Source organism: Lepisosteus platostomus, chromosome 1 (assembly GCF_059453375.1).
Source record: "Lepisosteus platostomus isolate fLepPlt1 chromosome 1, fLepPlt1.hap1, whole genome shotgun sequence".
In the NCBI taxonomy this organism is placed as follows: Eukaryota; Metazoa; Chordata; class Actinopteri; order Semionotiformes; family Lepisosteidae; genus Lepisosteus; species Lepisosteus platostomus.
The window spans coordinates 3,288,671-3,308,101 of record NC_142611.1 but is presented as its reverse complement, the minus strand read 5'-3'; the positions used below and the strand labels follow the sequence as shown (position 1 = coordinate 3,308,101).

At 45.0% G+C, this 19,431-nt stretch overlaps 1 protein-coding gene across 3 annotated transcripts in view; it reads right to left on the bottom strand.

The window, feature by feature from the left end:
- The window catches only part of LOC148677511 (EF-hand calcium-binding domain-containing protein 6), a 32,742-nt gene extending 14,121 nt beyond the window's left edge, over positions 1-18,621 (bottom strand). Inside the window, exons 1-12 of one of the 3 annotated variants that reach the window (XM_088639646.1) lie at positions 17,397-18,621; positions 13,634-13,743; positions 11,742-11,842; positions 10,882-10,959; positions 9,845-10,018; positions 8,636-8,773; positions 7,997-8,130; positions 6,922-7,064; positions 6,209-6,405; positions 4,358-4,465; positions 2,435-2,500; positions 1,776-1,886 (exon numbers count right to left, since the gene is read on the bottom strand). In XM_088639646.1, coding sequence (XP_088495772.1) covers positions 1,776-1,886; positions 2,435-2,500; positions 4,358-4,465; positions 6,209-6,405; positions 6,922-7,064; positions 7,997-8,130; positions 8,636-8,773; positions 9,845-10,018; positions 10,882-10,959; positions 11,742-11,842; positions 13,634-13,743; positions 17,397-17,796 — 1,760 coding nt within the window. In that variant the 5' untranslated portion in view covers positions 17,797-18,621. The remainder of the gene's footprint in view (positions 1-1,775; positions 1,887-2,434; positions 2,501-4,357; positions 4,466-6,208; positions 6,406-6,921; positions 7,065-7,996; positions 8,131-8,635; positions 8,774-9,844; positions 10,019-10,881; positions 10,960-11,741; positions 11,843-13,633; positions 13,744-17,396) is intronic. The other 2 variants (XM_088639655.1, XM_088639664.1) reach the window with 2 other exon arrangements.
- Positions 18,622-19,431: the final 810 nt, after the last annotated feature.

Genomic DNA, 19,431 nt, shown 5'->3' with positions numbered 1-19,431 from the left:
GTATAGGTCTTTATCCCATACACACACACAGAGTTCTCCCTGTCCACACACACCCACTCAATCCAGCACCACATGTCTGGAATCTGCTGCTGAAGCACTTTAAAATTCATTACCCTGCGTCGTTTAAGAACCATTTGCAAGCCGTTTGTTTTGGTCACCATTCATTCAATAGTTAAGGGTTGTTCTGAGTTTGCATGTGTCTTTCTCAGTCAGCTCCCCCAAGCCATTTAGGCATGATACCCAATGAGGCTGTCAAGGTTAGACTCAGCTGCACTGCCGCTGTTGTTTTTAAAGTTAAAGACAGAAAACAAATGTTGAGTACATTTTTTATTCAATGTGTAATGGGTGTAAGCCTGGGGCTACGACTGTATTGCACGGTGACTCAGTGCCGATACTGCATGATGAGGGTATCCAGCTGTACTGCTTTTCTCTTTTTGTGTTCTCTCTGTCCTTCCTTTCTGGGTCAGGTCCACACCCCAGAATCATGTGGATCGACGAGCACTTGGGCAAAGAAAGTGAAGATTTCTGCTTCTGCACCGATTATATTAAGATTAGTTGGATTAGGCAAGAGCACCTTAATAAAAAGGCAGCCCCAGAGCCACAAACTAAGTGGATAGCCTCTGCAGATCTGTCATGGGCACATGACAGGTCATGGCTCTGCTGGGTTAAGCCTAATTGAAGCCTAATTTAACCGCTGCTGCTAATGTTAAATGTTGTCTTGGTTGCCACTTCTGGGCTCGTGCAGTGCTCCTGATGTAGTGTCAGTCTGTTTTCACACTTGAGCTGCTCGATCTGGTTCTGTTTGTGTGTCTTAACTCCCACTTCTGTGCTCATATTGTAAACTGATATCACGATAAAGCAGGTTTTGAGCAGTATCCAGTACAGATCAACGTAAAAAAATTTAGGAACTGAAAAGAGAGGTTTAAAACTACTCTGTATTTTTTTTAAGTTTGGAATCAATTTTCTTGGGATGCAAGCTCTGGAGACTGTGATGGAAAAGCACATCCAGAACTATCCCCTCGGTAAGTTATATCTTACCGAGATGTTTAAAAATATCGGTGTCAGGGGTATGTAACTGTAGATGTGAGTAATGTTACACAGTGCTGCTGTTGTCAAGCTGCTGGGGAAAAGACTCCAGCTCCTGTCTGATGAAGAGGTTTCTCATTCTAGTGAGGTTACTGATACATTTATTCCCTAAATTCAAAAGGTGAGGTCATTTCTCCTTTCTAATCTGTGGTGTAGAAGGGCCGCTGGCGCCGACAGGGTGTTGAGGTGAGGTGTGCACTGCAGATCAGAGGAGGACAAAGGAGCGTCTTTCTACATATAAAGTGCTCTGCCTGTGGAACCACACTCTTTCTCACACCTACAAGCAAATGCAAGGATTTACTGCCCAGAGAAGGGCGAGCCCAGCCACAGCTGCTCCCTTGACCATTCCAAGAGCGAGCTCTCAGGACAGCCTGAGGTTCGAGTTGGATTTCAGAGGGAGGTCGTGACAGGGAAAAGTCTGAGCTCCTAAGGAGGATAGACTCTTTTTCACACCCACACGCTTTCACAGGCTCGATGATCACCGGGGTGAAAAGTTCATCACACTGATGGAAGAGAAGATTCTGAGCAGAACTGGACTACTGTATGTCGTAAGCCGAGAAACAAATGGCAGGAGTCTTCCCCGCAAACAGCCAGAGGAAGATTCAAACACGGCCCGGGCCAAGCTACAAACTGAAACAAGAACTGGAAACAAGAAAGAAGGGGGGAGCGAGGCGAGCAGGGCTCTTTACCGGGAGTCGAAGGCGGCCATGAACTGGAGGTATTGGACATTCCCTTCTTCGTCGAGGGGCAGCCTGTCCAGCAGCTGCTCAAACTCGTCATCGGCGATCTCCATGCTGAACCTGCGGGGCAGAGGGAGGCAGCCACGCTAGCCAGGAGCTCGGCCGTTCCGCCTGGTCACTGCTGGGTCAACACGGACCACAATGCCCTCAGCATATGCCGGTCATTAACTCTTTGTCAGGGCCTCGCAGCTCAAGAGCGGATGCCCCACACATGAGTGTCAGAGGTTAATCAGGGCTTCCCCGGCCACAGCGTCTCGAAACGCACAGCGTCTAGCTCTCACTCAAAGGATTTACCCTGCGCCCTGCAGTCCAGGACCTCAGCCAAACCGCTGCCTCTCCGGTCGCAGCAAGAGTATTCTAGTTCTAAACCAAACTCTTAAAAATAAATACAAAAAACGAACGCGCGGTGTCTTGCTATAAATTAATTTGTGCAATACAAACAAGTTCAAAAAGGATTTAGATTACATACAATACACATGGCAGAAAATTAATTTCAAATTCCAATACTTATGTATGCAACGCTGCAGTCAGCTATTAATTATTAATGATCTTTTTAAAAGTAATCCGAGTCAACAAAAAGATTGAAAAAGCGCCACCACAGATAATACCTGCTTTCAATCGCAGCTCTGAACTCCTGTTGGCTTATGATTCTCCTGTCAAATTTGTCAATTTTTCTGGAAAAGAGAAACAAAAGGCATATGAGGATGTAACACAATCATACGAATCGTTATAAAGCCTCAAAACTCAATGTATGTGACCAATTCCTCTCAAACTGTAAAAGACAAGCGTCATAATCATGGGCTTATGTTTCAATATTATTCCCATCTACCGCAATGCTTCCCTCCACCAAGAAATTGGACGCCCCCTGCTGGTTTGGTATGATTATGCGGCAAGCTGTTCACCCAAGGCTACATGCTAACAGCAGGTAAACTGAAGGCCGGCGCTTGCACTGTGCTAGATCCTGATTGCAGGATGGCATAGTGTTTTTCTGTCTTGTTCTGGCCATGTGATCAGTCTTTGTCGGGAAGGGGAAAGATGCCTATGAAGTCTGTGGAGGAGCACAGACACACACAGACTTGCAAAAAGTAGTGGCGTTGGACTGGTGGCTGCCAATTAAGAGAGGTCCACGCTAATCTCGGATAGCGATTACCACGACGTTTAACGCTGAGGAGGTCATTCTGGACAGTTTCAGTGGTGGACAGAATAGCAGGGCCACCTCTACACTCTACCGTAAGGTTTAGGTTTTTAACCCTGGCAGATCGCTGACTCGTCTCCAGTAAGGGCATATATCCTCTCCCACTTCAACCAAGTCACTGCACAAGACAGATCACATCTGTTCAGAGGAGTTCGATTTCAAGCACAGACTTTACTGTAGGGAAGACACACACAGTGTTTTCTCTAGGTTGATTGACGTCTGTCTGAACAAGTTAACACTTTTTGTCCTGTTTGCTGTTGAGCTACGGTAGCGAAGAACAGCATTGCTGTACCTGGACTTAGCCACAAACACTCCCTCCCGTAACATCCTCTCAGCCTTTCTGCTCATCTTTGTGAGGAATTCAACTACAGTCTCTGCTGAAACCGGCCTCTCAGGCACAACAGTCAAGTCTGCATTTCTCGTGTGCTAATGACAGTCAACCTGACACTCAGCCAGTATTTGACTTTCACTTCATAAATATTCTTCTGCATGTAGTAAAAGATTCTTCCGAAACATCCCTCGCATTTTTCAGTGGCATGTTCTGACATCATTATTTTTGTGAAGGAATAGTTCAAAGTCCAGAGTCAATTATTCCTCCTTTTTGCATGGTTTGATACCAAAATACCTTCATCTTTTTTCATTCACCATTTCAACTTGTTTCTCTTAGGTTCCACCCTGAGTATATATGAACACCGTTTTACTACGGCACTAATATCAGCAGATTTGTGGTTACGAGACTTTCACCGATATGGCACTGTAACGGAGCAGCTGTCCCTCTGAGCTGTGTATTAGTTTTAGAGTGTATTAGTTTACACTGCAGTTGTGGGGCTCATAAACCTCTCTGGGATAAAATAAGTATAGTTGTTCGCATGAGACAGCGAGAGGAAGGTTAAGGATTTATAGATTATATACTGTTATCATATATACTGTATGAACAGAATATAGACCTGCCAACAGGCACCCTGTAACAAAACACGCTTATCTCCCAGAGCTCTCAGAAACAAAAGGGATTAGTTTCATGTGCATCATAACAAAAAAAACTGGACAGCCATGAAGGTACATTACAGTCAGTTTTGCCATAACCGGTAATTAGATTCCCAGTTTCAAAAATTAAAAAATATATATTTTATTGTCAACAGAACAACTTCAAATCTTCTTCAAACCTGTGCACCTGTACTACCTATCGTTCTAGTGAACATTCTGTGAAGAATTGTGACTCAGTTCTTAGTGCCTGCTGGGTTTGGCCATTTTAATTTGAGTATTTGAGAGTGTGCATCAGTATCAGTTGGGATTATTACTTCACACACAAGCCAGTTTGAGGGAGTGTGTTACTTACCGAAATGTATCTAAAAGAGCTAGGAAATCAGACTGAAACAGGTGTGCAAGTTTCGCCTCTATCGCTGTGACTGTAGAGGCCAGGCTGATGTTTTCCTCTCGATTGAATCTGAAAAAGAACAGTGTGAAGTGTCAGAAAACAAATTTTCCAGAAATCTAATCTAATTATTATGATACGTTTGTACCACAGACACTGTATATGTTACAGTAAGAACACGAAACCGGGGATTTCAGAAATCCTGTCATATTTACTCAGGGGATTCACCAAATCTCAATTCTTAGATATACATCTGAATATTTTTTTTAAAATCTGAAATCCCATGTTAGATATTTTGGGATTTCACGAAATCCAAGGCAATATTTATTGGAAGCGTCGTTTGTGTCGTAAACTTAACAGACAAAGTTGTGTTCTATATTTAAAGTCACGCTGGATATGGGTGTCTGCTAGGCATACAAAAATCAAACACATTAAAATCCCAGGTTTCATGTTTTGTTCTGTAAAATAGGTGCTGATACATCCAGGGATGGTAGAGCACAGCTGAAATTGTGGTGTTCAGCAACACGAACAGTCAGAAATGAAATAGCCTTAGCATCACACAGGAGGGTGAACGAAAGAGCTGTCCTGGTGTTTCTGTTATGATTCAGCACTTGCAGTTCTGTCCCCAGCATTGATCAGATTGGTGATCCCTGGGCTCCATTATTTCTGATTAAAGGCTGCAAGCAGCTATATAGTCAGGAAAAACACATCGTGTTGAGGCCGGTGATGCTGATTTCACATGGTGTTAGTGGAGCATTTCCGATGGCTACCCACACTCAGAGAGACACACACAGACATTTATCTGCTCATTTTTCTGTATCTTCAGTCCTCTGATCTGCAGTCCCATTAGTGTGAGAATTGTCTCGAGAGGAAGGAGCCGTTTTCTTTCGGCCCCTTCAGTGGAGAGTACAGAGGTGAGTATCTGCTGCTGAGCTGCACACTAGCACATAACCACCCCGAAGACTTAACTTCCGAAACATTTGCAGCTGCTCCAGTGTAAACTGCACACACTCCACCTTGATCATGTCTGTTGCAGGTTTTCATTACCAAAATGAACACATTCTGTAACATTTGGCAAGACTTCAACTTTTGCACTAATTTGGTCTGGCATCTGGGTCTGCATCTTAAGCGGTCTTCCTGTTGCCATTTGTAAAACAGCCAAGAGATCACCAAAGACCTCTTTGGGTTCTGGGGTTAAACAGGGCAATTGTCCTGCAAGCTGTGTACACAGCCAGGCCTTGTGTTAGACCCCCTGCCCCCTGGGACTCACTGTACTGTATAGTGTTTTCTCAGCCTCTTCGGGGTGATTAGCACTACTTAAGCTGCTGGCCGGCACAGGGTACCCACTCACTTTACACGACTGTCACAAATGAAAACATGCGCCCGGGACAGGAAGCCCAGAGAGTCTGCAACAGTCTCTCTTTCCCAACAGACGCAGGCTGTAAATGGTGAAATCTGTACTTTCACAACACCACTTTATTGTTTCTCCAAGGACGGATAAACATTTGTCTATTAGCATTGTTATATATTGTTTGCGTTCCCTGTCCACAAAAGTTATAAAGCCTGTGGCATCTGCTTCCCAAAATATACTGTATTATTCTAAACACCAAGAGCAGGCCTTTCACACAGTAAGGGTTGGTTTGGGAGGGATGAGTAAATATTGCACAGTATCAGATTCTTGATAGTTTTTTTCAATTAAATTGCAAAAATAGGAGGTATTATTTCGCTTGAAATATAGGAATAAAGCAGGTTGTTGTTCGAAGTGTTAGGTCTGGAGCTCTGAGATCCCTCTGAGGCGGATGCAGAGATACTAACTTGTGCTGTGGGTTGGACAGCAGTTTGTGGGTGACTCCTTCCTCGCTGCGGTCCTGAAATCTCCCGAGGAATTTGATGTAGTCAATCCCAGCCTTGCTGCCTTCCAGACCACATCGAGCCAGGAAAAGACTCAGGTGCTCTTTCTTCAAGTGCAAGTCGAATTTCGCCAAAACACGCAGAAACTCGTCCAGTGGAACCTTTATGAGGGAAAAAGACATGAGAAAATCACATTAACATTTAGAATAAAACCGTTTTTTTTTTCTCAGACTCAAATGCACACACTGTAAAGGAGAAACACTTTTTTTTTAACTGAATCCATGGACGTTTGGGTTTGGAATGAATACAAGCAGTTGAATTGCCCGCTCACTCTAATTTTCACTCCACCGGTTGACGAGACGCTCTGATCCGTTGACTAATAATCTAGATCAGGAATGAGCCGCTCCAGTTTCTGATGTGTCTGATTCACTGTGCCCTCCAGCTTTCAGTCCACCTCGTACAGTAAGTTGACTGATTGAAGATGAGACTGGAGACGAGTAATAGGGTCACGTGACGGAAGACGATCTCAGAAGGGAATGGCAACCCAGTCCTGCTGATGTTCACTTCCCGTCTGCTTCCAAGTGGACACATGCTGCCTGTCCTCTTCCCCCGCCTCACCACCCCAGGAAGGACCAAAGCCCGAGTGCCGTCTCCTCCCCCCGCCGGCATGCTCGTACCTTGTTCTCCTTTCCAAGGCTGCATCTTTCAAATTCGCTCTTCATCCTCTGGAAGCCTTCTCTGAACTTGTCCTTCAGCCACTGCTCTATGGTGATGGAGGCTTTGCGCTCCTCCTCTGCCTTGGACAGCATCCTGGACTGCTCTGAACACACACATACACACAAGACAGCGTCAGGGGACTCATAGGTGGAGGAGCGTCTCTTCCGTTCTTCTGAGGCGCTGTGCTACACCTTTAGACTGTCAAGCATTACTTTCAGCCAATGCTAGAGAAACAGTCATACTGTAGCCTTGGCAACACCTGGCTTTTTAACCTGTTTTTTTTATTTATAGATATTAATGTGTATTAAACTGATAAAAGTAACCTAAAACTTAACGATTAGACCTAGGGTTCATCTTCAGGTTCATTTGATTACGTTAGCGTCAGAAAGCCTTGTAAGGATAAACAGAAACCTTGAGGTTCACACAAGCTGTTGTACAATAGCGCCCTCTGTGGGGGGCTACGGTAATTACAGTTTTACATGATTTCTGCAAGACGTGAACGGACCCACACTTCATATTGGCAGAGAGAATGGTTGCTTCTTGTCCAAACAGTAAAGCACCAGAAATTTTGTTTTAAGGCCAGGGCAGAGCAGATGTAAAATAAGGCAAGGTATTCTTTTACGAATCCCTTAGGTATCCAGTTCAGGCAAGAACATCCAGAGTCTCACCAGCAGTGCAGAACTGCAGATCATTTTTATTATGACACATTCCTGAGTCCCTACAATGTAAGGCACGGGTTCCCAAATCCCTCAGGTTTTGTGTGTCTCCTGAAGGTCTTAACAGGAAGACTTTAAAAGGGGGGTTTTAACCTTCTCCACAGCTTTAAGAGGTTGATCATCTAAGAAGACGTACTGTAGAAAACCTAGACTGGGAGTGCCCAGTGTAGGAGATACTGTAGGTACAAGTCAGTTTGCTCAAATGCCTGTGGGAAATTAAAGAACTGTCAAACAAAAAAAAAACTGTCACAGCGCACCAAAATAACAACTTATTTTTACGCCTAATCACCGTTTCCAACAATTTTAATCGGACACTTACTCTGTGAGTCTTCCATGCTCACAGAGTCTGCTGACTGTCGGCCCACATTTTCCAAGGGATCCTTTCCAAAATCGATCCCAAGCCTCTTGAGTAGAGCACCTACTCTGATGGCCCCAGTTCCGTCCTGGTCATATCTGCTGGAACAAAAGCCCAGAGCTCTACCTTATCAAGACCACGGCGTCATGTAGTGTAGCTTATCAAGAGCTCAGTAAGAAGCCAGTTATTAAGAAGAGCACAGCGTCACGGTGCCAAGAAACATATCGAGAGTTCAATGACACGTGTGACCTTTGACGCAACACCCATTTGAAAGTTTGAAATCACTATTACTTGTCACCGAGATAACAGAATGAAATTATCCAGTTTCTTTTCTAGTAAGATCTGCAATACCCATGACTGTGACTGGCCAGTAGGGTTGTAGAGGGGTTAACTAATGTTAAAAATAGGATAACAGAATCGAATTTTGTTCTTATACTGTGTCTCCCACTGAGCCTGGTTATGAATAAGGTTCTGTAGTTCATGCATTATAAGGCCTTTAATGGTCAGAGGTCTTCACCCTGGGGTTTGTCTGACTACTTTCTCTAGCTTTTGATCAAAGGGGCATATTTCTGCAATCCTGTATTTGAGTACTTGGTATCGAACCTCTTCCAGAGCTTTTCGAACTCCTCGTCCTCCATGTGCAACCCCATCTCCTCCAGCAAGTGTCTCAGTTTTGGGGCCACAATCCTGCCGGGCCCGTCTGGGCTCTTCAGAACCAGCTGTTCGGCCAAATCTGCAAACCTGAGGAGGGCACATGCAAAATAATAATAGCGACAATAATAATAATAATAATAATAGACTACCAACTACTAGTAATCTATATTTGATTCACGTTCCTAATATTAAAAAATACATGTTTAAAATGTACAGGAAGATAAACCCGTCTTGCTGTCATACCTGACAGTGGCAGTGAAAACAGACATTTGTGCAGTTATCTGACTCGGTTGCCCCACGAAGCACAGCCCCCACCCCAGCCCCCTGCTGTTAAAAGCGTCCAAAGTGAGGACCTGGCAGTTCAAAAGATAACGGCTCTCACGGCTTGGGGGACCTGCTGCTTCAAGAGTCTTAAAAACAGCAGACCTCAAAGCCTCGGATCTACCAAAAAAATCTTTGGGGATAATGAGATTAGATCAGAAACTGAAATCACTGGTTTCAGGCAGCCCGTTCGGCTCTGCTCTCTTTGACTCCGTTACTGCGCTTGTCCGGGTCTTCCCGATTAGTCACGGGGATTTCGTACGGGCTGCTGTGACTGAACGTGGGGAGCTAAGGCCACTCTCTCCCCTGCGGTCGCAGCCTCGTCCGCCGTGGAGCCGGCCGTGTACAGCAGCAGTTATTTTCTTTTGATTTTAACGTACAGTTGGCCCTTTGTCTGCTTTTAGTGACTTAAAAAATGGCTCCACAATGAGATGCTAATTCCTCGATTCCACTTCCCCCCCCCCCCAAATAGGAAACCTACTGCAGGTAGTTTCCATTACTGATGTGAGGTCGTCAGTAAGATGGTGTTTAACTGGCTTGGACTGAAACAAATAAAACAATGATTTAGGCACGGCGGCGATGGGTTATTTCTAGCGAACTGCTGTGCGATTTCCAAGGTTTCGCTATCTGTTGCTATGGAGAAAAAATCACCCAGGGAATGAAACCCCCGATTTCAACAGATACACACAGAACCTGTGTGTGGGGCTGCGGCTAAAAGCGAAAAGAGACTAGGCCTGTCTCGGGGAGGGGTCTCCACTCGAAAGCTGAGGGAGTCTAAACGCCAGGCGGCTGTCTCTGACGGCGCCAGCGTCTCTGTGACTCAGACCCCCCGGGTACCTCTGTCCGGCCTTGCCCCGGAGCTGGGCCTGGACCTGGGCGGCGGTCAGCGGGCCTCCGTCGCCGGGACGGCGCAGCGGGCCGAGCCAGGCGGGGGCCCCGTCGGCGGCCGGCTCTCGGACCGCCCCGAGCAGCTCCTCGAACCGCACGATGGCCTTCTGGGACAGCTGCAGCCTGCGGGGACCCAAGCCGACACAAGAGCAGCAGGGATCAGAGGCGGCCAGGCTGACACATCACATGAGGGTAACCGGTAACCGGTGGCGACACAGGCAAACCCCTACCCAGCGTCTTGTTTATTTGGAGCTGTGATTGTATTTATTTAAAGCTCCTGACTCGTTTTTTAATCTTATGCGGGCAAGATTTTTTATCTGGTTATGGTTTCCTGTTGTGCTAGATTGTTATGTTTTGTGAATACATGTCTTTTCAGCTGCTCTGCCCGCACAGAAAATGTCCAGTGTGGGACAGTCCGGGAAGTAAGTAAAAAACTTACTTCACATAAGAGTTGAATTACTGTTGGGAAGGTCGGGGCCTTGGTTAGCCTTGGTTGACCCGAGGGACGACAGCCTGGCCGTGTGGACGAGGCCGTTGGGCGGCCCTACAGAGCCCACTGAATGGTCAAGCAGGGAACTCTGGGCAGGAAAGTCTGTTGTCCTTATTTAGACCTCAGTGATCAGCTGATCTTATGGAACTGGGATTTGCCTTCATTTTCTCACCATTATTTTTCCTTTTCTATTTTTTGCACCTTGCTAAAATGACATGGATGGGTCTTCCACTGTCCTACATGTACCAGAGTGGGCAATGTTTATTATGTTCTTGAACTGGCGATGTGAGCTGCCTTATCAAATCATTAGGCAGATACCTTTGGTTACATTACATTCAGGCAAATATCAGCTGGAGCTACAGAAGCTTGCCGGTACTAGTTTATCTTCTTTAACTGACTTTATTTTCTTCTTCTTCTTTGCGATTGTGTACGTCATTATAAATGCTTGACTCCACACATCTACCCGAAAGCGTGCTTATAGTGAAAGAACACTGACCTTAACAGCAGCTGTTGGTACTGTTTTGTGCTTATGAATCTTCCCAGAAACTTGGTGATTATCATGAGCAGGACGTCCCTGCAAAGACAACAGGGTGATCTTAAAAAGATAACTTTAAGAAATAGGTAAACAATGTGTAGGTCAACTTAAATTATAAAATCCTTGAATAAGATTAAGTTTTACTGATCTCAGGTTTCTTTAACGTAAATGTTTCAGGTTTAAGTATTAACATTTTTTTCTTCAATGCCCATCCAGGGACTCATCTCTTCTGGTTTAGTGTTTTCTAAGATGGAATCAATAATTGCCTTTCAAATTACATAAATGAACAAACATGATGCAATGTTGAATCCACATCAGACTGCTGTCTTCAGATCTGTCGGTGTGTTATATCCTCTCTCCTGTCTGCTCACTCGTACTTGTTCTACTGTACCTGCTCACCTGTACCTGTTCCCCCCTGCCTCTACTCCTGTACCTGCTCACCTGTACCTGTTCCCCCCTACCTCTACTCCTGTACCTGCTCATCTGTACCTGTTCCCCCCTACCTCTACTCCTGTACCTGCTCACCTGTACCTGTTCCCCCCTACCTCTACTCCTGTACCTGCTCACCTGTACCTGTTCCCCCCTACCTCTACTCCTGTACCTGCTCACCTGTACCTGTTCCCCCTACCTCTACTCCTGTACCTGCTCACCTGTACCTGTTCCCCCCTACCTCTACTCCTGTACCTGCTCACCTGTACCTGTTCCCCCCTACCTCTACACCTGTATCTGCTGACCTGTACCTGCTCACCTCTACCTCTGCATCTGTCTATGTTCCCCTGTACCTCTTCACCTGTACCTCTTCGCCTGTACTTGTTCTGTACCTGTTCACCTGTCCTTTTCCCTCAGGGTCATTGTTCTTGAAGAGCTGCCTCATGGTGAAATACCCACCGGCTCGCAGCTTCTCACGGAGGAGATGTTCCAGCTGCCGATTCCCAGAAAGAACACAAAGTATTAAATATTAAGACATACTGGGCTGCTATTAAAACATTTTCCTTAAACATGCGTGAGAACTAAAAACGGTACGAGAAACTTCAGGCTTGCATAAAATAAAGTTGAGATCACACTTCCATTACTAGGTTTACATTAAATGAATTACTGAACACTGAATGTATATATCCAAGGTAGGCACCACTATTACTGCTTTTGTACTGTAATAACACCAGGTAACAATATAATAATCTGTTACTCTAACAATAACATCGCACAAGATTACAACAGTGGCTAAAATAAAATTAAACATTTTGTTAAGATTAAGTTTTTGTTCATTGTTATAACGAAATAATTATCTTGGATAATAATGAGGAACTTCTGCATCATGAAACAGAATTTTCTGTTTCATATTTCCCTCAGGTGTTAATGCGGAATAAATCAAAATATACACTATATTCTAAAATATTTAGAAATGTTTCTGTCACATTTTTACGGAAACTTCGTGTGTATCCTCTCAGGCGTATTGCTTAGACGAGTGTGTGTCTGGCTTCCTGAAAGTCCTGTTGTTGTGTACAGAGTTTGTGGAAATGCAGGAGTGTTCACCAGTACTTTGAAAGCATGTTTTGGGTGGAAGCTATCCTTGTGTAGGGTTAGGGTTGGGGACAGACACCGCCAAGGGCATGCCACGCTCTCTGGATGGAACAGACTGCACCTTTGCCTTAGATTTAGGGTTAGGGTTAGGGTTTGGATTAGGGTTAGGGATAGACACCACTAAGGGCACGGCACGCCCTCTGATGGACAGACTGCACCCTTGCATTAGGGTTAGGGTTTGTCCCGCCCTGTACACCTAGAGGGCGCTGCTCTTCTGTCCTGTTCCTAGTTCCCTGTGATTATTCATGTCTTTCCGGTGTGTCTTGTTGTGTAGCCTATGTACTTCCTGTGTCTGCTCTGCTCCTGGCTCAGCATTGAGGGTACAATGTCCTGACACCCGCCTAGCACCAGGTCGCCCCACGTCTGTGGCCTGAGGGCATAGGTTTCTATACTGACATCGTCTGACCCCCTGAGCCTGGGCTAACCTGGGTTGCCCCCTTTTACCTCAATGCATAGGGTCTTTATTGCCCTCCTGGCCATTCCACAGCTTGCCCTTTCTGCCATCAGTAACAGAATGCTGAGCCTACACTAGACCCTGCGAGCGATTTTTTTTTTGTTGTTGTTTCCTGGTTTTGGGAATTGTTTTTTTTTACTCCTGGAACCGGGCTTCCATGCCCCCTGCTCTCCCTGTCTGTTGCGAGTTATTTTTTACTTGTCGTTTGTTCCCCTGTTCCGTCACGGTTTATATTTGTTGCGTGTTTTGTCTGTCCCAGGCTCCCATGCCCGCTGGTCTCCCTATCTGTTGTCGGTCATTTTTTTATGTGTTGTTAGTTCCCCGGTTCCATCGGGGTTTATTTTTTGTTGTGTGTGATTTTTTTTACCTGTTCGGTCTGTTTTTTTGTCTCTCTCCTCCGGAGCCCAGTCCGACCCCCCCCTTCCTTTCCTCAATAAAGGTTTTTTTACCCCAGAGGAGGGGTTAGCTCTCAGCCGTGGACTCCCAGAGGTTTCCTTTCAGTGAAATGAGGTTTTTCCTCCCCCCAGTGCTGTGCTGCCCTCCTTGTGGTTCCACAGCATGCCCTTCTGACATCCGTGACAGGGTTAGGGTTAGGGTTAGACACCACTAAGGGCACAGCGTACACCCCAGATGGAACAGACGGCGCCCTTGCGCCAGGCCAGCGGCGAGCTGCCTCACCTCGTCCACCTCAGCCTGCAGCTGGGTCCCCGGGCGGGAGGCAGTGCTGGCTCTGCTGCTGCAGGCGCTCCCCCGGCTCTCCGCTCGGCCCCCCATCTCCGCTCGCAGCCCTGCGGCACGCAAGAGGCACCGTCAGCCAGCTGCGACCCCCTGCGGGGAGGGGCGTTCCCACCCCTGCACATCTCTTCAGCTGCAGGAGAAGCTACAGGCCGCGGACTGGATCCACTGCACGCTAAACGTCACAGCGGCCAGCGAGAGGACCGTTCACAACGTAGCTCTCTGCAGCACCGGAAAAAACAGTTTACTCGAATAAAGAAAAAACAATCGCTGACGGCAAGTTCATTGCAAAACAGCTCGGTTACGAACTTGTGCATTTATTTAGTTTCAGGGTCTCCCCGTGATCCCAGTGACGGCCATAAAGCAGGTTTCACAGGCAGCCTTTAAATGACCAGTTTCTGGAGGCCTGGAACAATTCCCCTGCGATCACTTAAACAGGTCCCGTGCTCAATCAAATCATTTAGAAGAAAAGACAGAATATCCTTCAGCCCTCAAGGATAAGTGTTCCCTTCATTGAAAACTTATGAGGTCATTTTGAGCGATTGCTTAACCGAGACCCCTGGTTTTGATGCTGGAAAGTGATGTCATGACGCAGAGCAAGAACATGCATTGTAATCTGAGGGAGCCAACCTATAGCTGATCTGGTCAGATCACAGCAGCTCAGTCGGACCGGACCTGGCCGGTTCTGGGATGGGAGAGCTCTAAGGAAAACCAGGTTGCTGTTGTACATGGTGCTGTCGGGCCAGTAGGTGGCGCTCTTACCTCTCTGGACCAGAATTTCCAGTCCTGTGCCCCAGTATAGTAACACTGTATTAGGGCGCTCCAGGAGGTGAAGTTTTTCAGATGATCATAACACTGAGGTCCTGCCTCAATAGAGATCAAATGGATTTGCAGTCCATCTATAATTGTGTTGTGTATATCTACATTTGTGGATGGTACAATATATCTATACTGTGCAATACATCTTCTTTGTGCACTGTACATTGTGGCTTATTTGTGTATTTTCTGTATTATTAAGTTGTACTGTTCTGTGTGTGTTGATTGTGCCAGGCTGCTGTTGAACTGCAATTTCCCTCACGGGATTAATAAAATATCTATCTATCCCCTGGCACCGCTCAAAATATTAGGGGTCTTAACCCTGATGTCCTGCATACATAAATCCGTGTGTGATGTATAAATCCGTGCAATTCTTCTGCCCCTCTGTGATGGACAGGCAGGGGGAACGGGTCTTCTTCTCTCAGTGTGGGTGATCCAGTTTGTCCACCCGGACACGCCGCTCTCCGATCAGGGGTGGGTGCACAGAAGGCGGCATGACTTTCAGGCATGTTTATAACAAATTACCCCCCACTGTCCCTAGTTAGAAAATCTATTCCCAAATTTCAGGCATAGATCTGTTAAACTGCCGAGATCATTTGGTTTTCGATTTTTTTTCCACGGTGTTTCGGTTACGCGGCAACTCGGTTTATTCAATTGGACAACGCTGTCCTCCTGTGGCCATTATCTGTAATTGCAGTGTATTTTGCTATATTGAAGTATTACGGGGCAAACATTAAAATAGCTTAAACTAGAGTGTAAAGCCCTTGTAATTATAACGCTTGTGTTTTCATCTGGTAAACCGCTCCCACCTTTCTGCCACTACGGCAATAATATTTAAACAAAACAAATATTCTAACTAACAGCTTTCATATCAAAATGGAATGACACACTAGGCTACTAATACAATAAACCAATCAGACCGAGGATATCCTTATAGAGTATATTTCTGCTGGTCATAATATTTCCTGGAAACATAACTTTCCCTGTAATATTTTATTTATTAAAACAACTTTTAAACCATACTTTCAACTATTACTTCGGATGCATAGATCCAAAAAGCAGACAAGACGAACAGAAATAGCGGAATGTCGGAAATCTCATAATAATTTCCTAATTTGCCATTTGTAATATGATTCCAGGAAATATTAATATTCCAGGAAACTGAATTAGTGCACTCTGAACCTAGCAGTGCATTAAGGAGCTAGTCAAACTCATTTTGGGGAGCAAATTCTCAAATATTTTTTTAAACGGGAAGTTTAAAGTCTTTTAAAGACAAAGTACAGACTTTGCCTGAAACACGAATGGGTACCAAACAGACTTTCAAACGTCTAACTATTCGAATGAGAACATTTCGTTCCAATTATTTATTTATTGTACATAATCATTAAACATACTCCATTCAAATTCTGTTTTTCAGACCAGGTGACCCTCAGGTGATTGCTCTCGGGTAAATACATCGTCAGCTCAGAATAGTACTTCTGACGCGATATCAGGGCAGTCCCACTGTACCCTTGTAGTTATTATTTACGCGAAACTAATTTTTATGTCTTGGTTAGTAAACGAAACCGCTCTGACTGTAATGCACTGAGTCGACATTACATATAATTAATCAAATTTAATTCGCAACTGTAATCATAGACTGTACTAATGTAACACAATCACTATTTCGAGTTTAGGCTACGTCTGCAATATTTTAAAGGATGAAAAATCCACGTATCCCCATCCAAAGTATTTTGGAGGAAGCAAACTATCCTTCCTTTTCCTATACTTTCGCTTAATTTACTCGGTTTATACTGTAGTATGAACAGCAATCGATCCTATAGATGGCGTACTTACCCACAACACCAAGGTGTCTGAAAACAGCCTCATTCATCCGTAGAAACCAAAGGAGGCATTTAGTTTAGTGACAGATTTATTTTAGTTTAGAATATAAATATGCATTCCAGAAAAACAGAGAGACATAGGAATTTACTTTCTGGAGCTGTTTGTGGTGCTGAAATGAGTGTGACACCGGGAAATAAAATATCGGCAATCCCACCGAATTACGGGATTCGTGGGCATGGAAAATGTGTCAGTTTTAACGCTATTTTGCTCCCAAGTCGTTGCTGGAAAAGGAAAGCAGCGCGATAAAGATCTGACTTCGGAAAAAGGACCGAGAACATTGCAGGGAAACCGGGCGGCAGACTGAATTCTACACTGCCTGGGCATCTCAAGCGAAATCGAGAGAATGTCCAGCTACATCTATCCAGCGTTAGGCGTCCGGGTCCGCGAACGCCGAACGAAAACAAGCGACACTCGACGGACTCCCCCTTAAAACTTGCTGACCGCTCCGTTTTGCCAAACTGTTTTCTCGAGGAAACAACAAAACGACACTTTTCCTGCCTCTCAAATACCCCCTAAAGCACAGCAAATGCATCAGAAAAAAAGTCTAGTTCTTACTGAAACCCTAACCCTAGCGCGGGCACTTCTGTCTGGAACACACATACTGTCTCAACAAACGCGTCAACAAATACTGTGTTCAAAACGTCACCCAAATGTCTCCCAACTAGTCAGAAACATCTAAAATAACGTTTTTCGGTACTTTCAATGTATCTACATCGAATCTGTTTTAAATCTCCAGTATTTTGCCTTTTCTCACCTGCACCTGAAGTGGCGTATACAACGAGCAAGTCTTGTGCCGTTTGCGGGACAGCATTACAATTACCCCTACAGTATGGCCAACAGTATCATTGCATTTGGCCCTAAAGCCAAGAAACAAGGGAACTTCGCATGCAGTTGTGTGTTTTCAAACTTGTGATTTTTTTAACCATTTTTGAGCGACAGCCGCACGACTTGACAAAAACCCCCAACACGGTGCGCACATTTTCACCTGGATCTCAATGGCTCTCACCTGCGAGGGGGGAAACCTGCAGCCGGTTTCGCACCTCCTCCCCCAGACCTTGCCTCGTCGCCCTCGCCCCTGCGGAACTCACCAAAGACGGGCAGCCGGGGCCTCTCCGGAGCCGGAGCCGGAGCCGCTGCCACCTCCACCCCTTCGGGGATCTGGTGCAGGGGGAAGGGGCTGTCCCTCTCCGGCCTCGGCCCCTTCTCGAGTCTCGGCCGGAGGCTCCTGCTCTGGCTCCGGGACAGCGCCTCGGCTCTCCCCCCTTCGCCCACCGTCTCCCGCGGGGCTCTGGCGCTGTCCGCGGCGACGCCTCGGAGCGAGATGGAGTCGGGGTCCCCCAGCCTGGACAGCGGGTGCTGGATAGCCGGGAGGCGTGCGGAGATCTCCGTCGCTGACATATTCGCATGGAAAGAGCTTCTGACGGTCTTCAGAGATTTAGGAGCTTTTTTTTCTACGTATATTTATGCCGTGAAAGGCCGCCAAACTGCAGTCAAGGACGATCTAATGTCCAGCTTTCTATGTAGGAAGTTTGGTTTACGCAGAACTGATTCGGCTTCTGCGCAAACGTGTGTACAGTAGTATTGCTCAAGTGCAATCGATCGGCTACTGTTGCCTTTAGGTAAATATTGACCGAACGTAATCCCAGTAGCGAAGAAAGCTGTCCTTAAACTCTTCCTCTTCCTTCTGTTTTCTTCCTCTGAATAAGTATGACGTTGCTACGGGCAACGGAAAGCGGCCCGGTCCCTCTGAAGTTAGCGCCGTGGGGAGTAACTAAGCAGACCACGCTGGATTGAGAAATCTTTCAAAATTAACATATGCAGAGTCCTACATTTAAAAGCTCTGGGTTAATATGCATGTATTTAAAACAAATACATAAAAATGAAAAAAAACTGACATTCCTTCATTAGCCAGTTATAAATCTCGGTGCATTCCCGATCATTCTTACAGCGGTTCCGATGTATGAATATCAGATACTACAATTATTCTTGCAGTCAAAAACAGATATCTGAATTTTCTATTCTACTTTACAGATTCTAATTAATTTCATTTCAGTCCGGTCACTGGGAGAATCTATGTATGCCATACATTATTTTTTGCATAACCTAGAAGTATAATATTTCAACAAAACACAAAAAATATATAAAATGGGATGTGAAGAAAGTTAACATATAAACAGTGAGTGCACAGAAAGAATCACGCTTGTCTGGTGATACGATTTTCTATTTAAGAAGTAATTGTTGAAAGTATCTTCATTTGTAAGCACCTGACGAAAATGTCTCCGCCTCCGTAATTGAAGGGCGTTCTTTAAATTGTTCTTTTGAACTGCTGCAATATCAGGTTACTCTCAAAGTGAAGCCTTAGAAACATGTTCAATTCTACCGTTGCTATGCAGCACTTGATACACAAACAGCTGTGAAACAGACTGTTCAGCAATACCAAGAACATTTGAGAAATGGCCGAGTGGTATTTCTTCACTCGCTTCTAAAACTTGTAGTTGGTTATTTTAATCAACCACACAAATGTGCATGCAATCTTATTTTTGTCAGTTATGGAAAGGGTCTGTTGGTACTACAGCCTTACTACACTCGGCAGAGTCTGGTTATTCTAATAAACTCAATTTATTCTTCAGATTGCAAAAAACACACAAACCGAAAGCTTTCTTCTTCATAGGATTGATTAGAAATGGCTATAATTAAGAGAGAAATCGATAAAAAAGGAGAAGGGAGTACTTTGGATTGTTACTTTAATGCCTGCAAAAGTAACTAGGTTTTGGATATGATGTATCAGTGTGTTTTTTCTTGTAAGCTGTTTTATAATGCTTAAACTATCTTTTAGCATTGATGTATGATTGCTTTAGTTTTTTAATTACCTTTGAAAGTTGTGGAAAATACGCACATATATAACATTGCACTTTATAGAGGCTTAATGCTGTCATCGGCACTATTTTTAATCAGCATTACCAGATTATAAAGCCAGAATGACAGAACCAATCTCCCGACAGTGCTGTATTCTCACATGGGACACGACAAGAGACAAAACG